Source organism: Saimiri boliviensis, chromosome 7 (genome assembly GCF_048565385.1).
Source record: "Saimiri boliviensis isolate mSaiBol1 chromosome 7, mSaiBol1.pri, whole genome shotgun sequence".
Lineage (NCBI taxonomy): Eukaryota > Metazoa > Chordata > Mammalia > Primates > Cebidae > Saimiri > Saimiri boliviensis.
The window spans coordinates 88342029-88357990 of record NC_133455.1 but is presented as its reverse complement, the minus strand read 5'-3'; the positions used below and the strand labels follow the sequence as shown (position 1 = coordinate 88357990).

The window sequence follows — 15962 nt, the reverse complement described above, 5'->3', positions numbered from 1 at the left end:
AGCCTCAAGCTTCAATTATATTTAACTTTGTAGGAAAAATCTAAAGATTAAGATTTTTATGGTTTAAGAATTTGAAAACCTTACATGCTAATAATGTCTACAATTAAAGTTTATTTATTTATTTTTCCTAATCACAGGAAGCTTCTCTGGACAAGATTCAGATAAGTTGGGGATATCAATGTCAGACATTCAGTGTCTGCTGGATAAAGAAGGTGCATCAGAACTTGTCATTGATGTTATAGTGAACACCAAAAATGACAGAATTTTTTCAGAAGGCATTTTCCTCGGCATTGCCTTGCTTGAAGGAGGAAACACACAAACACAGGTACTTGTTCAACACTCATGGGCATTACAATTTATGCTTGGTATTTCTTGTTTACTTGTCACAGAAAGCAAGTAAAAGTAATGTGTTTCTTTTAGCTCTTACTACTATTTAAAAAAAAAAATCCATGTATCACACTTTCCTCATAAATGTATTCAATTTGCTATAGAAATTACAGAGCTTCACAATTTATTAAATCAAGCAGAACATTCCTCTGAAGCATCCTCCTGACATTGTTCCAGGAATACCACAACAGTGTGCAATATGCTCACCTGCACACATTAGGCCACTGTTTCCAGAAGGCATATATTTTCTTTTGAAACTTCTGCCAAGTTGCCCATAAGCTCGACTGTACCCAAAGGTAAAACATGCTGTGTGAGTCTGAGAGCTGGGGAGTGTTCTCAGATGCAAGACATTGTCCTCCAGTCTTTTTCTTTTGTTATTATGGTTACATAATAATAATCGTACATATTTATAGGGTACAGTGTGATATTTTGATACATGTATACAATATGTAATGATCAAATCAGGGTAATTAGCACATCTTTCACCTTATAAGTTTATCATTTCTTTGTGCTGGAAACACTCAAAATTCACTTTTCTAGCTATTTGAAAATATACAATAAGTTGCTAATATGACCACCCTACCGAGGATTAGAACACAGGAATTTATTTCTCCTATATAGCTGTCTGTTTTGCTGCTAGGTAGCCTGCTCTTTCTAGGTTTGCCTTGGTCAGTAAAGAAAGCTATCTACTTACAACTAAGTGTATAGTTAGAAATTCCAAAAGCCATTTTCTGGCCAGCAGAAGCCATGTCTAATTTGAAAGTGGGAGATTGTACTTTATTTAACCATCGAATCCATTGAACAACGGGAGTATTACCATACAACACATCCAGTCACAGTGGCTTTAGGAATAAAGGCCTCATGAGCAGCAAGTGGCATGGGGTGACAAAAACAACCCTAAATCAGTAATACTGTGTTGAGAAAAGAAAGTGTTTAAAATTCTCATGATACTGTAGCTGCAGCACAGATTTCCTCTGAGGGAAGTTGAAGGAGGTGATAGAGGAAGTTGAGTAGATTTTCTTGGAAATTATCTTTTCTGACCAGGTGTTCAGTTGGGACTTTTAAAAAATTCAATTCAATTTTTAATTTACAAATAATCTTTGTGTTTATTTATGGGGTACAATTGATGCTTTGATGTATTTATACATTGCATAGTCATCAATTCAAGATAACTGCTATATTTATCACCTGAATATTTATCATTTGCTTGTAGTGAGAACATTTAAAATTCTTTTAGCTGTTTTGAAATATATAGCATATTATTATTATTAAGTATCATCACCTTGCTGTGCAGTAGAATACCAGAACTTCTCCTGTTTAGCTGAAACTGAACTCTTTGACCAATTTCTACTGTCTACTTCTATGACTTCAACATTTTTAGATTCCACATTTAAGTGATATGTGGCATTTGTCTCTGTGTGCCTGGCTTATTTCACTTATCAATGGATGAGTGGTTTTAAAAATGTGGTATATAAACATGATAGAATACTATTCAGACTTAAACCAGGAAGTTCTGTCAACTGGGACTTCATAGAGAAAGTCCAGGCAACCACATAACATTAGATAGAGGCTTGTTCAGCGGACAGAAGTGAAGGATTTTTTTTTTCTTTTTTTTGGTGGTGGGGGTTGCATCTCTAGAAAAAACCCATGGGATTACAGCATTTTCTAGATTTCTGTTTCTAGGCCACTACGGGTCACCAGATGAGATCATCCTTCATCTTTTGCTTACTTGTATCCTCATATTGCTGGGGAATAAGCCAGCTCCCATCAGAAACTGCATGTTCTTGTAAATTCCTGGCAAGTTGTTCCCCTAGATCTCTTCACAACCGAAATATTTTTCAGTCCTTCTTTACATGATTTTCTGTGTCATTTGCCACTAGTGACTTTTTCTTTCTTCTCAAAACCTTTTCTGCCTAGGTCTTTGGACACCACCCTCTCCAGCTTGTCTTCCCACCTCCTACCATTTCTTCTTCGTCTACTGCAAAGGTTCTTCTTCTCTGCTTAACTCTCGAATCCTGGCATCCCCCAAGTTTCTTTGGACTCTTTCTTCTCACTCTGTTTCCCATCCTGACCTCACTCATTTCCACACCTTTAACACTTCACTGTGTTTGGATGCTTCTGAACTGACATTCTAGACTCTGTATCCAACTGTCTTCTAGAATATTTAGTGGGATGTGTACAAGTGGCTTAAACTCAACAGGTCTTACGTGGAATCCACTGTTGTTCTGCATTCACCCACTGCTGCTTTTGCCATTGCCTCTCTCAGTGACTGGCACTCCGTCTGCCCAGTTATCTGACAGAAAATTATATTCAGTCTTGACCTTAACTTATCTGCCCTTACCCTGTTCCTGAACATCCCACTGATGACCAACTTCTGTGATTCTGCCCCTTAATATCCCTCATATCCATACTCTATATTTCAATCCCTGCTTTGCCAGCTCTTATACAGATCCTTCTTATCTTTTCCTGGACAGTGGCAAGTAGTCTTCCAAGAAGTGTCCCTGCTTCCAGTTTTGCCCTTCTCCCAGTCATTCTCCCATGTTGCCTTCAAGGATGCCTTTCCAAAAACGTGCTATTCCTCTGCTTAAAATCTGTCACCTGCCCTATAAAGACAAACTCCCTGCTATAGTCCATAATATCCTTCATGATTTAATCTCTTCAAATTTTCCAACTTTCCCTTCTTCTTCCACTTCTTGCCTCTTCCATCCTTTCTCTTGTGCATCAGCTACACTTAGCTCTTTGTCATTACTCAAATGTATTGTGCTTTTCTCATGCTGCTTCCCCTTTTTTGAGGATTCAACTCAATGCACTTCTCCTAGAAACCATTTTAGGTTCCAAATCTCACTGGGTATAATTGATTACTGCTTACTATGTGCCCCTGTTATAACCTGTGGACATCTTCAGTGACATTTCTGCCTTTTTTTTTCCGAGGCAGAGTTTCACTCTTGTTTCCCAGGCTGGAGTGCCATGGCCCAATCTCAGCTCACTGCAACCTCTGCCTCCTGGGTTCAAGTGATTCTCTTGCCTCAGCCTTCTAAGTGTCTGGGATTACAGGTGCCCACCACCACACCTGGCTAATTTTGGGGATTTTTAGTAGAGATGGGGTTTCATCCTGTTAGCCAGGCTGGTTTCCAGCTCCTGACCTCAGGTGATCCACCTGCCTTGGCCTCCCAAAGTGCTTGGATTTACAGGCGTGAGCCACGATGCCCACCCATTTCTGCCACTTTATTGTGCCTCTTCATTGTGCACCAGGCTCTGTCTAGTAAATTATAAATCCTTAAAGGTTGAAACCACATTTATTTATCTTTGTACCCCTTGCGTCTTGCCCATTGGTTGGTAGTCAGTCAATTTACAGGATTGAATGGATCTACAAATGAATGATGCCAAGCAAATTATTTCTTCTTCACAAAGTCTTCCCTAGCTGTCTGGGGCATTTGGTGTCCATTCCCTTATCTCAGATCCTATGAACTTGTTTCTTTAATCCCCACTTGGCACTTTACATGTGCTTCTTTGTTTTGTTGTAATTTGTGTTACACCCTGCCTCTCCAACTGAATTTCAACTTCCTTAATGTAGGGGATCATATCCTATTCTTTATGTCTACAGTGCTTTATAGCCATTCAACAAATATTTGTTGATGAAACAGCATTAAATGACTTTTGTATATGAAAATCTTCTTCTAAGATGGGTTACAACAATAGGGACCAACCTTTCTCTATTCAGATGTCTCACATTGTATAACCCAGATGTCAGGTATGTGCTCCTGGCTCTAAGGGGTCTAGTTGAGATTAGCCCTAATCTTTTATTTTCAATTGCATTTTAGGTTTGGGGGTACATGTGTAGAACATGCAAGATTGTTGCATAGGTACACACATGGCAGTGTGATGTGCTGCCTTCCTCCCCATCACCTGTATCTGGCATTTCTCCCCATGCTACCTCTCCCCAACTCCCTACCCATCACTGTCCCTCCCCTATTTCCCCCCGACAGACCCCAGTGTGTGATGCTGACCTCTCTGTGTCCTGGAGATGATGTGGAGAAATAGGAACACAAAAGTGTTCTAGAAATTACCATCTCCATCCTCACCCCTAGGATAGTTCTGCTTGATCTGGAAATTATTTTTTCTTATGTTTTCTTCATACTATCTCTCCTCAAGCTTATATAACTCTCTTTTAATCACTACAGTTAGGGCTATTATCTTTATTAATTTACAATTGCTATTTCTCTTGTTTGCCTTGTGTCTATCTCATAATCTCTGTAGTAATAACTTATAATTTCCCTACCCACTTCAAATCCTATCTTCTCTGGAATATGTTATCCTTCCTACGTCCTACTGTTTCTCCTGGACACTTCCATAAGGCATTAAGCAGGCAATGATTAGGGTAAATCTTCCCAAGGTTGAGTATTTCCACATCCTACAAAGATACATTTATGATACTTTTGGTTCTGAACCATTTCTACATCATTATTGACTGTATTTATTTTAAGATGGATTTGTCTGAGACCCCATGCAAAGCAATGTAGCTAATGAGGAACCAAAAGAGTTGGTACCTGTTTATCAGTGGGATCCCATGAGTGAGGCTACCATGGTAACACTTTCCAACTTAAATGTGCTGTAATTTAGATAAAGAGAAAATAGCCCTTTGTAACTTTCCATAAACTCATGTTTATTCAGGATGATCATTGTATTGAAGACTGTTTCCACTTTAGATTACAAACTCATGAAAGCAAGGATTGTGGTTGGTTTCCATTCTTGTCCTATCCCTGTGACCAGAGAGCTTGGCACATAGTAGGCACTCAATATATACATGTTGAATCAATGCATGACTTTATAATAATATATAAATCAGAGAATTCTTTCCATACAACTTCTTACAATGTCCCTCTTAAGTTTTTAAAAATACGTAACCAGTAAATTAAACAGCATATGAAAATATGTTGGAGTTTAGTGGAAAATGTTAAGTAAATACCAGCTATTATTAGTACACATTAAATAGTATAAGAAACTGGCAAAGGCTGTCAGTTTATGAAATAATAATGGGTAGTACATTAAGTGTGTGCTTTTACCTATAGTGCTTATGTTTATTTCAAGCATAAAAGCATAAAAGCACTATTTGTCTCCCCTTGGGTATTGATATCTTAAAATATGTTTTCTTGCAGTACTCCTTCTACCAGCAGTTGCATGAACAAAAAAAGTCAGAAAAATTCTTTAAAGTTCTCTATGATCGAATGAAGGCTGCTCAGAAAGAAATAAGATCAACAGTGACAGTTAATACCATAGATTTAGGTAGCAAAAAAAGGGATGATGACAATGAATTGATGACATCTGGTCCACGAATGAGAGGTAAAGAAGTATTTGAGTATTTGGGAGAACAGAATGAGAGAAAAGAGGGGAATAGCATTTAAATCTCACATTTGTTGTCTCTCTTCTCTTGGTTTAATTATCCCTACTGTGGCTCTGATCATCCATAAAGAATTTTAGTCATGGCTTGACCCTAAAATGGCTCTGCAGGACTAAACTTAAATGAGACATAATCAATGCAAAGCAACCAGTGACATGAAAAATGTTTGATTTTATTGTGGCATGCATGGTAAAGAAACTGCCCTAAATCTTTTAAGTGACAATGAAAATTAAACTTTAAAAACAGAAATTACCACACAAAACTCCAAGGAAAGATTTTTGGTATTCAGAATGACAAAATCTTCAATGTATTAAATACAAGTTATAAAGACATTAACATTTTGAAGTTTGTCACATTTTCCTATCTTTTTCAATATGAAATATATATATGAGTGTGTATGTGTATGTGTGTGTGTATATATATATATATATATGATATATATATATATCAGAAAGACATGAGTCCTTTTAAAATTTGCTAAGCATTGAGATCTTTTTTATGACCCATTGAAGATTTAACTTTTAAGTGCTGTTCTGAAATCCTTTTTGGAAATTGTTGCGCCTTTGCCAGATTATTTTTAATTCAATTGTTAGAGAATTGGGGTAGCTAGTTGTCTTTTAAAGAAATTAGCAAAAGCAGATTGGTTCAGAAATATAAAAGTACTGCTTTGTTTACAGTAAGAGATTCAACACTACATTTAAAAGAGGGAATGAAAGGACAATTAACAGAAGCTTCTTCGGCAACATCCAAAGCATATTGTGTATACAGAAGAGAAATGGATCCAGAAATAGACATTATGTGCACAGGACCAGAAGCGGGAAATACTGAGGAAAAATCTGCAGAGGAAGTAACAATGAGTCCTGCAATTGCCATCATGCAGCCAATACTGAGATTTCTTCAGTTACTGTGTGAGAATCACAACCGGGAATTGCAGGTATTTGTTCTGTTTTGTGTGAAAGCTGAGAGTACAACCTATAGTTATAAGTAATTAAATTTGAATAAAGCCAACAGGTAGTTTTGGAGAGAGTTTTGGAAAGATGATCAATAAAACCAATAGTGCTCATCTGAAATGGGAAGAAACTTTGGTATCAGTGAAAAAAAAGTGAGAAAATCCCTTTATGCAGGAAAAAAATCAGGCTCATATAGCATCATCCTGTGTTTCATCAATATTTTTAGCCTCAGATATTTTTAGCCTGAGTGGGCATCATCTCTTCCTAGTGTTCTCTGGTAAGGTTATATTGTTGAGAGAGAACATATTTGTCTCATCTATACTTTCATGGTTTTATACTCTTAAAGGGCTTTCATGATTTTCAAGCCAATTCATATTTCTTGAGTGAGCATACTGAGTATATTTGTATGTCTTCACTGGAAACAGAATTAACATAGAAGAGGATTTTTTTTTTTTTAACCAGAGTGAACGTGGATACCTTCAAAAATGATTGTGGTCAGTGTCTTATATCTTCCTTCCTGCATTTTCCTTTATTAGATAGATGAACGTAGGAGTGCTTATGAATTTTAAATTTTGGCCCCTTTTTCACATGGTTTGTACACAGGCAGGCAAAGGCCAGAGGCATTGCTTCCAGAGGGACAATACTGGATCAGTGCCCATGGGCATATCCTAACCCATTTTGTCTGTCATTGTAGGAAATAGATGTATAGGGTATATAACACATTAGATAGCATCTGATTGAACAGTTTACTGATAGAAGTGTGGGATCAATGTAGAAAATACCACTTTTAAAATTATCTTAAGAGTAATAAATGGTAGACATAAATCCACATAAACACACTAAATAATAAATTAATAGAAATAAGTACTAAATTAAAATAAAAAAGTTTATTTCCATGCTTACCCTTTTACCAGAGAAAAACACTGTTAACAGGTGATTAATCTGGAGAACTTGACTGAATATTGTCAGGGCCCAGGTTTTTTCTTCTAGAAATTTTTATGCATGCATATTGATCTGTGCAGGTAAACATTTAAAAAAATCATATTCTATGATATTCCTCAACTTACATTTTTCATTTAGTAATATATCTTATTAGTCAATTACTTATTGCTAGGTTGTGTTTATTGACACATATTGAAGTACCTAATTTTTATAGTTTTACATTATTCTCATGTTTCAATGTGCTATTGTTTATTAAACCAGTCACATTATCATGGGTATGATATGGTTTCTGGTGTTTGCATAACAAGTAGTGTGCAGGAAACCTCTTGGTGTATTTGTGTACATATACCTAGAAAAACTTATTAGGAGTGGATTGTATGTTAACTGAAAATTTTGCTGGGTACCTCCAGATAGCCCTTTGTAATGGTTATATCATTTATAATCAGTGAACAAGTTGCACTCTTCATATGAGATTATTTATAATTTAAAATAGGCTTCTCTCCCTAATGAACTTCTTTCTACCTAGTTTTTTTTCTCTTTTTCCTACTTCCTGTTACTTTCACCCTCTCTATATGGTTTTATGATAATGATACTGAGAAATGTTTATTATGAACCATCTTGATATATATAGATGCTTGAGGAAAAATCCAAGGGCCTTTCTCCCTCCTTAAATGGAAGACAACTTTAATAAATGTGAACACTTTTCTTATAAAGAAAAGTTAGAAAAGCACATATATGGGAAGAGCAGCAAACATTCAGCACAGTGAATTTTTGTAACCCTTCAGTTTTATTTTCTTTGTTTTCAGAACTTCTTGAGAAATCAAAACAACAAAACAAATTACAACCTTGTCTGTGAGACCCTTCAGTTTCTGGACTGCATTTGTGGAAGCACAACTGGTGGCCTGGGCCTGTTGGGGCTCTACATCAATGAGAAGAATGTAGCACTGGTCAACCAGACCCTGGAGAGCTTGACTGAGTATTGCCAGGGCCCCTGCCATGAAAATCAGGTAACCAGAAGTATTCATGACTAATTAGTAAAGGGATTAAGTTGGGGAGGGAGCCAATCTTTGTGTGCCCTTAAAATATATTTCTTCTTGCTTTGCCAGACATTTTAACTTTTCTAATAAAACGTACAAAGACTGAATTATAGAGAAGGAAATATTATGCTGTATTTGTTTATAATTTCATTGTAAAAACAATTTCCATAAAAATGTTCAAGATAAAAATTGACTTACTGAAAAAAGTGAAATATATGTCTTGGCCATCACTCAGTTTTCGTCTTTAGTGAACCTTTCCAGGATTTGTGGAATAAACTTTGTTTAGCTCCTTCTGCACCCCTGCAAGGAGTAGTATATGTCATTTCTTTTATACCCACAATAAACTTGTGAAGTAGGTATTATTGTTTCCCTTTTGCTGATGAATAGGTTCTAACTCAAAGATTAAGTGACTTTCCAGAGTCTCAGAGTGACAGAAGCAGTAAGTCATAGAGCCAGTTTTACAACTAAGGAATGAATCTAAATCAGGTGCTCTTTCGACTGTATTACATTTTGGAGGGCACAGTTTCAAGTGTCTTTTACAGAAAGTTTGCCTCCAATTTCATTTTGTTGTATATCAAGGACATATTGTGGGAGCAGAAGGCAGGACACTTGGGTCAATCGAAGGAAGAGATGCCACCTGAAAGTTTGTTGGTTGACTATTTCACTACCATTCAGGCATCATGGAGCTACCATTGTAAGCATGGATCAGGCCAGAAGACAGAGTTTTCAAGTCATAAACACTTCTGGATATAAACATTAAAGAAGCCATTGAGAGCAAATATCAATGACTGACATAGAAAAATGTGAAAAAGAAGTCTGCTTTTTTGTTGCAATTTACATGAGATATACACACACATACACACAGTGACTATGCATGCACACATATATTTATAAATACATATACACATGTATATGCATAGATGGGTAAAATAAAAACAGGAAAATTTTGGCATAATTTGTTATGGAGGTATTTTCCCTTTCTGTACTGTACATATGAAATACTGAAAGTTTGTGGATATTTCACTGTATTTTTCTGGATTATATTTCAGTTTCCCAAAGCAATGATACAAGAAAACCTAAATGTTGATTTAAAATTAAGGAAAAACATACAAATTTAGAGATTTGGTTTTTTTGTTGTTAAAAACATCTATGTCTATAATAGAAAATAATTATGCCATTTGTTTCTTCTACTGTCTCCGGGAAAGCTTGTAAGAATGTTCCCCAATTTTGGTCTCATAAGAAAATGGAATTGAGCTTTGAAAGTAATTTAATAAAACCAAGTAAGTTCTAAAAGTAAAAGCTAATTTTGAAATAACAAGGACCTCACACATACTTCCCCATTGCTCTGAAAATGTGTAGGAGGAAAGATTGCTGGCAAATTCTAGAGATGATCTGCAAAAAGATTTTCGTTAAGTTTGGCAAATATTTTAATGATCAGGAGACCCTCAGGAAAGGTAGGAGATGGATAGAAAATGCCTTTCTTTTGTGTCAGAGGAGTAAAAACTCCATTGTATGAAAGGAGAAATGAGACCTATGCTGAAAAAGCGGTCGTTTAGAAGTTGTCTTGGTTTTGTTCTTTCTCATTTAACTCACCAGAATTTTAGTTTTTCATACCCCTTGACATAAACATTTCTGGATCTAAATATTAAAAGGCACTACATATCAAGCTCACAAGTTCCTGATTTAAGTTCTGTAGAATTAATTTCAGAACCCTAGCACAGTCTATCTTAACCTTCAAAATGTGAGTATTTATCTCGCAGGATGTTTTATAAATTTTCCCCAATCAAGATTCCACATGTAAGTTTAAGAAATCTGGTAAATTTTTCCTTCAGCCATCATTATTGACAGCATGTCCCCAAACATCAAGAGAGTCTCATATTACTTGTCTTCACTTCCACCTGGCATGGACAGTAGCATCTCTTGTCATCAATTTAGCATTAAGTATCAACTAAATTAAAATGTGTCATCGGTATTACAAAATTTGCCTACAAATCTCAGGTATGGGGGACACATGTCTTTCATAAATAGGAAAATTCTTTATTCAGGATAATTCAGATCTTAAAATTCTGACCTTAAGAAACTCCTGTGTTTATAGGTATATTGAAATTTACTGAATGAAAGAATATTTAACTTAACCAGTGGTCTCCGAAATTCTATAAACACAGTTCATTTAAAAAGATATGAGCTGCACACAGTGTCTCTCTCAGTGTTCTGCATACAAAGCCATTTGATCAATACTAATCAGTTAATTGTCTGACCCTACACAAAAGAATAAGTCAAATGCTCAAAGTTACATCTTATCTATCTTTTAAAGTTCAAAAATTCAGGTGATTATGTTGTTTCATATCCTATTAGTTCTAGTGCATTCTGTGGGACTAAAATGCTATTTTACAAATATTTTGTTTTCTAGACCTGTATTGCTACACATGAGTCTAATGGGATTGATATCATCATTGCTTTGATTCTCAATGACATTAACCCTCTCGGTAAATACCGAATGGACCTGGTGCTTCAGCTAAAGGTAGAGCAAATCCACTATTCAGGCAAGAAAAGCTAGTCTCTACAGCATAATCTTTAAGCAGTTCTTGTCAAAAGCAAGATATTATCATATTTTCAACTAATCAATTGACAGAAAGGGATAGTGAAAGTACAATGCTTACTAAACTCCGAATTCAATGTGAAATTAGCTTTGAGGTAATATTCCATGGCAAGGTCCTTTCCTGGAAGTTCTCTAAGCAGCCTCTGTGTTTCATGACTTCCCTTCTGTTTTTATTTTATATTTTTCATTATAGGGAGAAGCAAAAGGTACTGATATATTTTTAATACACATTGACTACAGAATTCTACACAGAAAGTCACAAGGAATTTGACAAAGTCAAAGGAGTGCTGCATTTTAGTTTTACTGCTCTCTTCTTTCTAAAAGTTGTTCTCTTTTACATTAAAATTTAATTTTTCCCCAAAATACTTTCAGTGATATTCATACTCTCTTTAAGAGGTTCTTTTAATTTAAGCCTTGTACACAGTTCCCAGCAGTTCTGTTTGTAAGAGTTCAGGAGCACAGTAGCATTAAAAATAATTCTTTTTGAATCTTTTGTTAAAATAGAAATAGACAAATGAATATACACAATAAATTATATAAAGCCCAAATGCTTAAGCATGATATTCAGTTGAGATAAGCTAGTAAAGACCATATTATTGTGTTTAGAGTTAAATGGGCAAAAATAATTCTTGCTTAAATTACAATTTCTCTGTGAACTCAGGTCTATCCAAGATTATAAAGAATGTATAATTAAATTTAACTTTGCATGGGTAAATTTATAGCTAAGAAGAATAGGAATGATATTTTTCTAATTCTGTTTCTAAATTTAGGTTTAGGTATTACAATGAAAAGTACATATGTTTACCTGAATATTGTGCTAAAGGCTCTTAGTAAGCATATAATTCTTTATTTTATTTTTTTGAGACAGGGTCTCATGATATTGCCCAGGCTGGTCTTGAACTCCAGGGCTCAAGTGATCCTCCAGTATCTGCCTCCTGATAGGCTGAGATACAGGTGCATGCCACCACACCCAGCTTAAATGCTTTTTTAATGGACAAGATGAGTTTGTATTTTTTCATGTTTTCAGTTGTAATATGTATAAGTTTCTGCTCTTTCTATTCATAGATTAGAAAAGGTGATCCTTACATTGATTGTATTTGTGCCCTTTGATTCATTATCATCATGCTTCAGTTAGTGAAACCAGCCTAGGCCTACAAGATAGTCAGTTTAAATTCAAGTTATTAGAAAAATTTTTGTTGTTTTATCTTAAATTCATCTTTAACCATAATGAATTCAGAAACAATATAGAGAGGTCTTGATCTTTGGCTTTTAAAATCCTTCATTGGTCTAAAGACTGTACCTTTAAATTTCATTTTTAATTAACTAAACTTAATGGGGAGAAATATTGAATGACTCATCCATTTAAAATAAAGTGTAAGCATATAGATTATTTATAAATCAAAGCCTACATAAACTAAGTGAGAGGGCATCACTTAACAGCACAAAGATATTCTCAACTATTCAAATGAAAATGCTTTTTTAAAAAAGTATTTAAATTTTTATTGATTTTAGTATGTACAGTTACTACCTTTTAAAAATATACAGTTTGATAAGTCAAAATACAAATATAGATTTGACTTGAAATATTTAAAGTATAGGGTTTTTTTCTTAGTGAATGTGGTGTGTGTAATTTTCTAGAGAATCTTTGAGGCTTTGTACACATTGACCAATATAAGAACTATGTTTGTAAGACAGAATAATATATATTAGCAAATTTAAGGGACTTCCATGAATAAGGCACTTTAAATAATAAATTCTCTTTAACATTAAAAAGATACCATATTTTAAAAATTAAGGTTTTATTTTATGTCATTGATTTTTTTAACTTAATTGCTTAATCATCCCTAATTTCTTTTAAGGGAAAACTGGTACAAATTTTATTTTACACTAAAACTCTGTTGAAAGAATAAATAGTTCTCTAATTCATGAGTCTAAGGTATCCAGATTTTTATAAATCAATATGTGGACTTTGTGGAGAATTTATAACCACGCAAATATGATAACAGAATTTTACCCTTCAAGGTTTACATTCTTTTCATTAAATAATCCCTAATTTTAAGTATAGTTAACTTTATCTACTCATATAGTATAAGATTCAATTACTTTTTCATATTTGTTATCCTTTACTTTTTATTTTCATTTGCAAAACTGAGCTGTGAATATGAAGTGCTTCTTTGTAAATAGGTAAAGATTTCTGTTTTGTTTTGTTTTTTAAAAGAATCTGGTTTCTCATCTTAGACTGCAGAGCAGTTTTAAAGGAAATTTAGCAAGACCGTTGAGGAGTCCTTGACCCAAAGTCATCTGTCAGAAAGAATCCCCCCATCACCTCATCTCTCAGGAACTGTGTCTCGGTGTCTTTGCCACAGTCATTAGCACTTACACGGCAATAAATTTCAGAATCACCAGCTTAAAAAAAAAAGAGAGAGAATCCTGTTTCTTGAAGAAGAAACTCCTGTACTGATATTTCCATTTGATTTTGTGGTATATATAGATTCTTATACTATCAAATAGATTCATATTTCATTAGGTTGTTTATAAGATTTCTATTCTTCTGACATAATATAGAAAAGAAGATTGGTTAGAAAAAAAATACCACATTACCAATAGCATTCTGAAATTGGATATATTTTTAAGCTATCTTGTATTGGGCCTGCTGAAGATGATTCATTAGATAGCACTCTCAGTGTTGCCAAGGTTTTAGCTTTGAATTCCATGGAGGTCTGTTCAGATTACTCCTAGGATTTAAGCTCTCCACTAATCCTAGAACCTTACGTTTAAGTATGTTGTTTATGTGGGATACTAGATAGTGGAAGTGGATTTTAATGAAAATCTGCAAAATTTGAATGAAAAGTCTGCATGAAATGAAAATGGAGCAGAAAAAGATTAATACTCCCTTTCCCCCCAAATACTAAAGTCTTTTCATAATGAGTCAGTGACATTAGTGTCAATCATTATCTTCATCATCATCTCTATTATCGGTCACTTAAGATGTACTTCTGAGGAAAAAATAGTTGGATAGAATTTGGTGTTAAAACTACTCAGGAGAATTAATTTGCACAACCTTAAGAAAATTTGCATGCTGATTATTTATTTAGACCAAACACAATTCAGTTTAATTTTCATCCTATGATATGTTAACTTTGAGTCACTTAGAAGTGTCTTCAAGCCAATTCTTTTGTACTTCTATCAAAGATTGTGTATGGAGGTTAAGATTTTTATCTAAATGAATATTATGAGAATACTGTAGCAATAACTCCTGGATATTTAATTTCATCTTGCAATTTGCCAAAATTCTGTGGCAGCACTGTTAAAAACATAGTGTAAAGTAACATCTTTCAAAATGTTTAGGATATTGTGCTTTGTTGGCTAAGATTTTCTGTAACTCTGAGTATCTATTTTGGCTTATAAATTGTATCAGAAATATTTTTGATATCTGTAGGTAAAATGTTTGAGATAATATATTTATAAAACAAATTAGAACACATCAAAGACAGCATAAGCTATTTTCATTCTCTCTTAAGCAAAAGTAGAAGATATTCTTTCACAACCCAAAGGTAAACAAGTTGCATATCACCTGCCATACAGTGAGACTAGGAAGCCATTATCAATATGTTTATATTTCTAGCACATGAATTTGTAATTTGATAAGTTAATTCTAATTATTGCTCAAATTTATTTTAGATTTTGATTTGCTAATATATATTAATGTTTAATTTTAACAACTGTGCCAAATTCTTTACATTGTATACCATTTCTGTAAAATATGTTACTTATACCTGTTCACCTTATTTTTCTATTAAAACGTCATTATGAAATCTCTATTCAGAAAAAAGTGATGGAAAATATGATTATATTTTAGTGCAGTATATAGTAAGCCAATTTTCCATTTGAACTACCTTTTCACCAATCTCTTGTAACATAGCTCTCATGATTCATTAGTTTTATTTTGTCTTGACAAGAAGTAAAATGTTCTGTTTTAAAATGTTAACAAGACAATTGAAATTGGCAGTTTTAAATTCTGTTTGATTAAAAAAGGGTCCTAGTAATCTCAATTAAAACAAATGCAGAGGATCGTTAATCCATGAAATAGACTTTGGATGTGCATTAACTCAATCTGTGTCTCTAGAACAATGCATCTAAGCTTTTGCTGGCCATTATGGAAAGCAGACATGACAGCGAGAATGCGGAAAGAATTCTTTTTAACATGAGACCCAGAGAACTGGTAAGAAAACTTTTTAAAGCTTGGTTAATAATGGGTAGCCTAAAAGGAACAAGTTTAGAGAACAAAAAAAAGTTGATCAATTTACTTTGCTCTACCAAGACAAATGGAACATCATGACCTATCATTACCAATACCTCAGAAGGCCCTGTGATGGCAAAGGCCTGTGTGATTTGGGTCCTTGTGACTTCAGAAGTTTTATCTAATCCAAGCACTTTTCTTAACCAACTTACCACACTCTACTAAACTGTATGCAAATGTGTATTGCCAGAAAAAAGTTGGCTTTAGTTTAATGGTGTATTGGAGCACATGAGGAAGGTATGTAAAAAAAAATGTTTGTACCCTTCAAAAATTTTATTTATATCTCTTTTGAAAAATAAAAATAAAATTAATATTTTTTGTAATTGTTCTTCTCTGTGATATGTTGTAC

At 34.2% G+C, this 15962-nt stretch overlaps 1 protein-coding gene across 4 annotated transcripts in view; it reads left to right on the top strand.

Moving 5' to 3' along the window:
- ITPR2 (inositol 1,4,5-trisphosphate receptor type 2) overlaps window positions 1–15962 on the top strand; it is a 497691-nt gene that overhangs the window by 339053 nt on the left and 142676 nt on the right. For all 4 annotated transcript variants that reach the window (XM_003926591.4, XM_074402941.1, XM_074402942.1 and 1 more), the window contains 6 exons: window positions 138–325; window positions 5544–5727; window positions 6463–6719; window positions 8484–8684; window positions 11125–11235; window positions 15440–15535. In XM_003926591.4, the coding sequence (XP_003926640.3) occupies window positions 138–325; window positions 5544–5727; window positions 6463–6719; window positions 8484–8684; window positions 11125–11235; window positions 15440–15535 (1037 nt within the window). The remainder of the gene's footprint in view (window positions 1–137; window positions 326–5543; window positions 5728–6462; window positions 6720–8483; window positions 8685–11124; window positions 11236–15439; window positions 15536–15962) is intronic.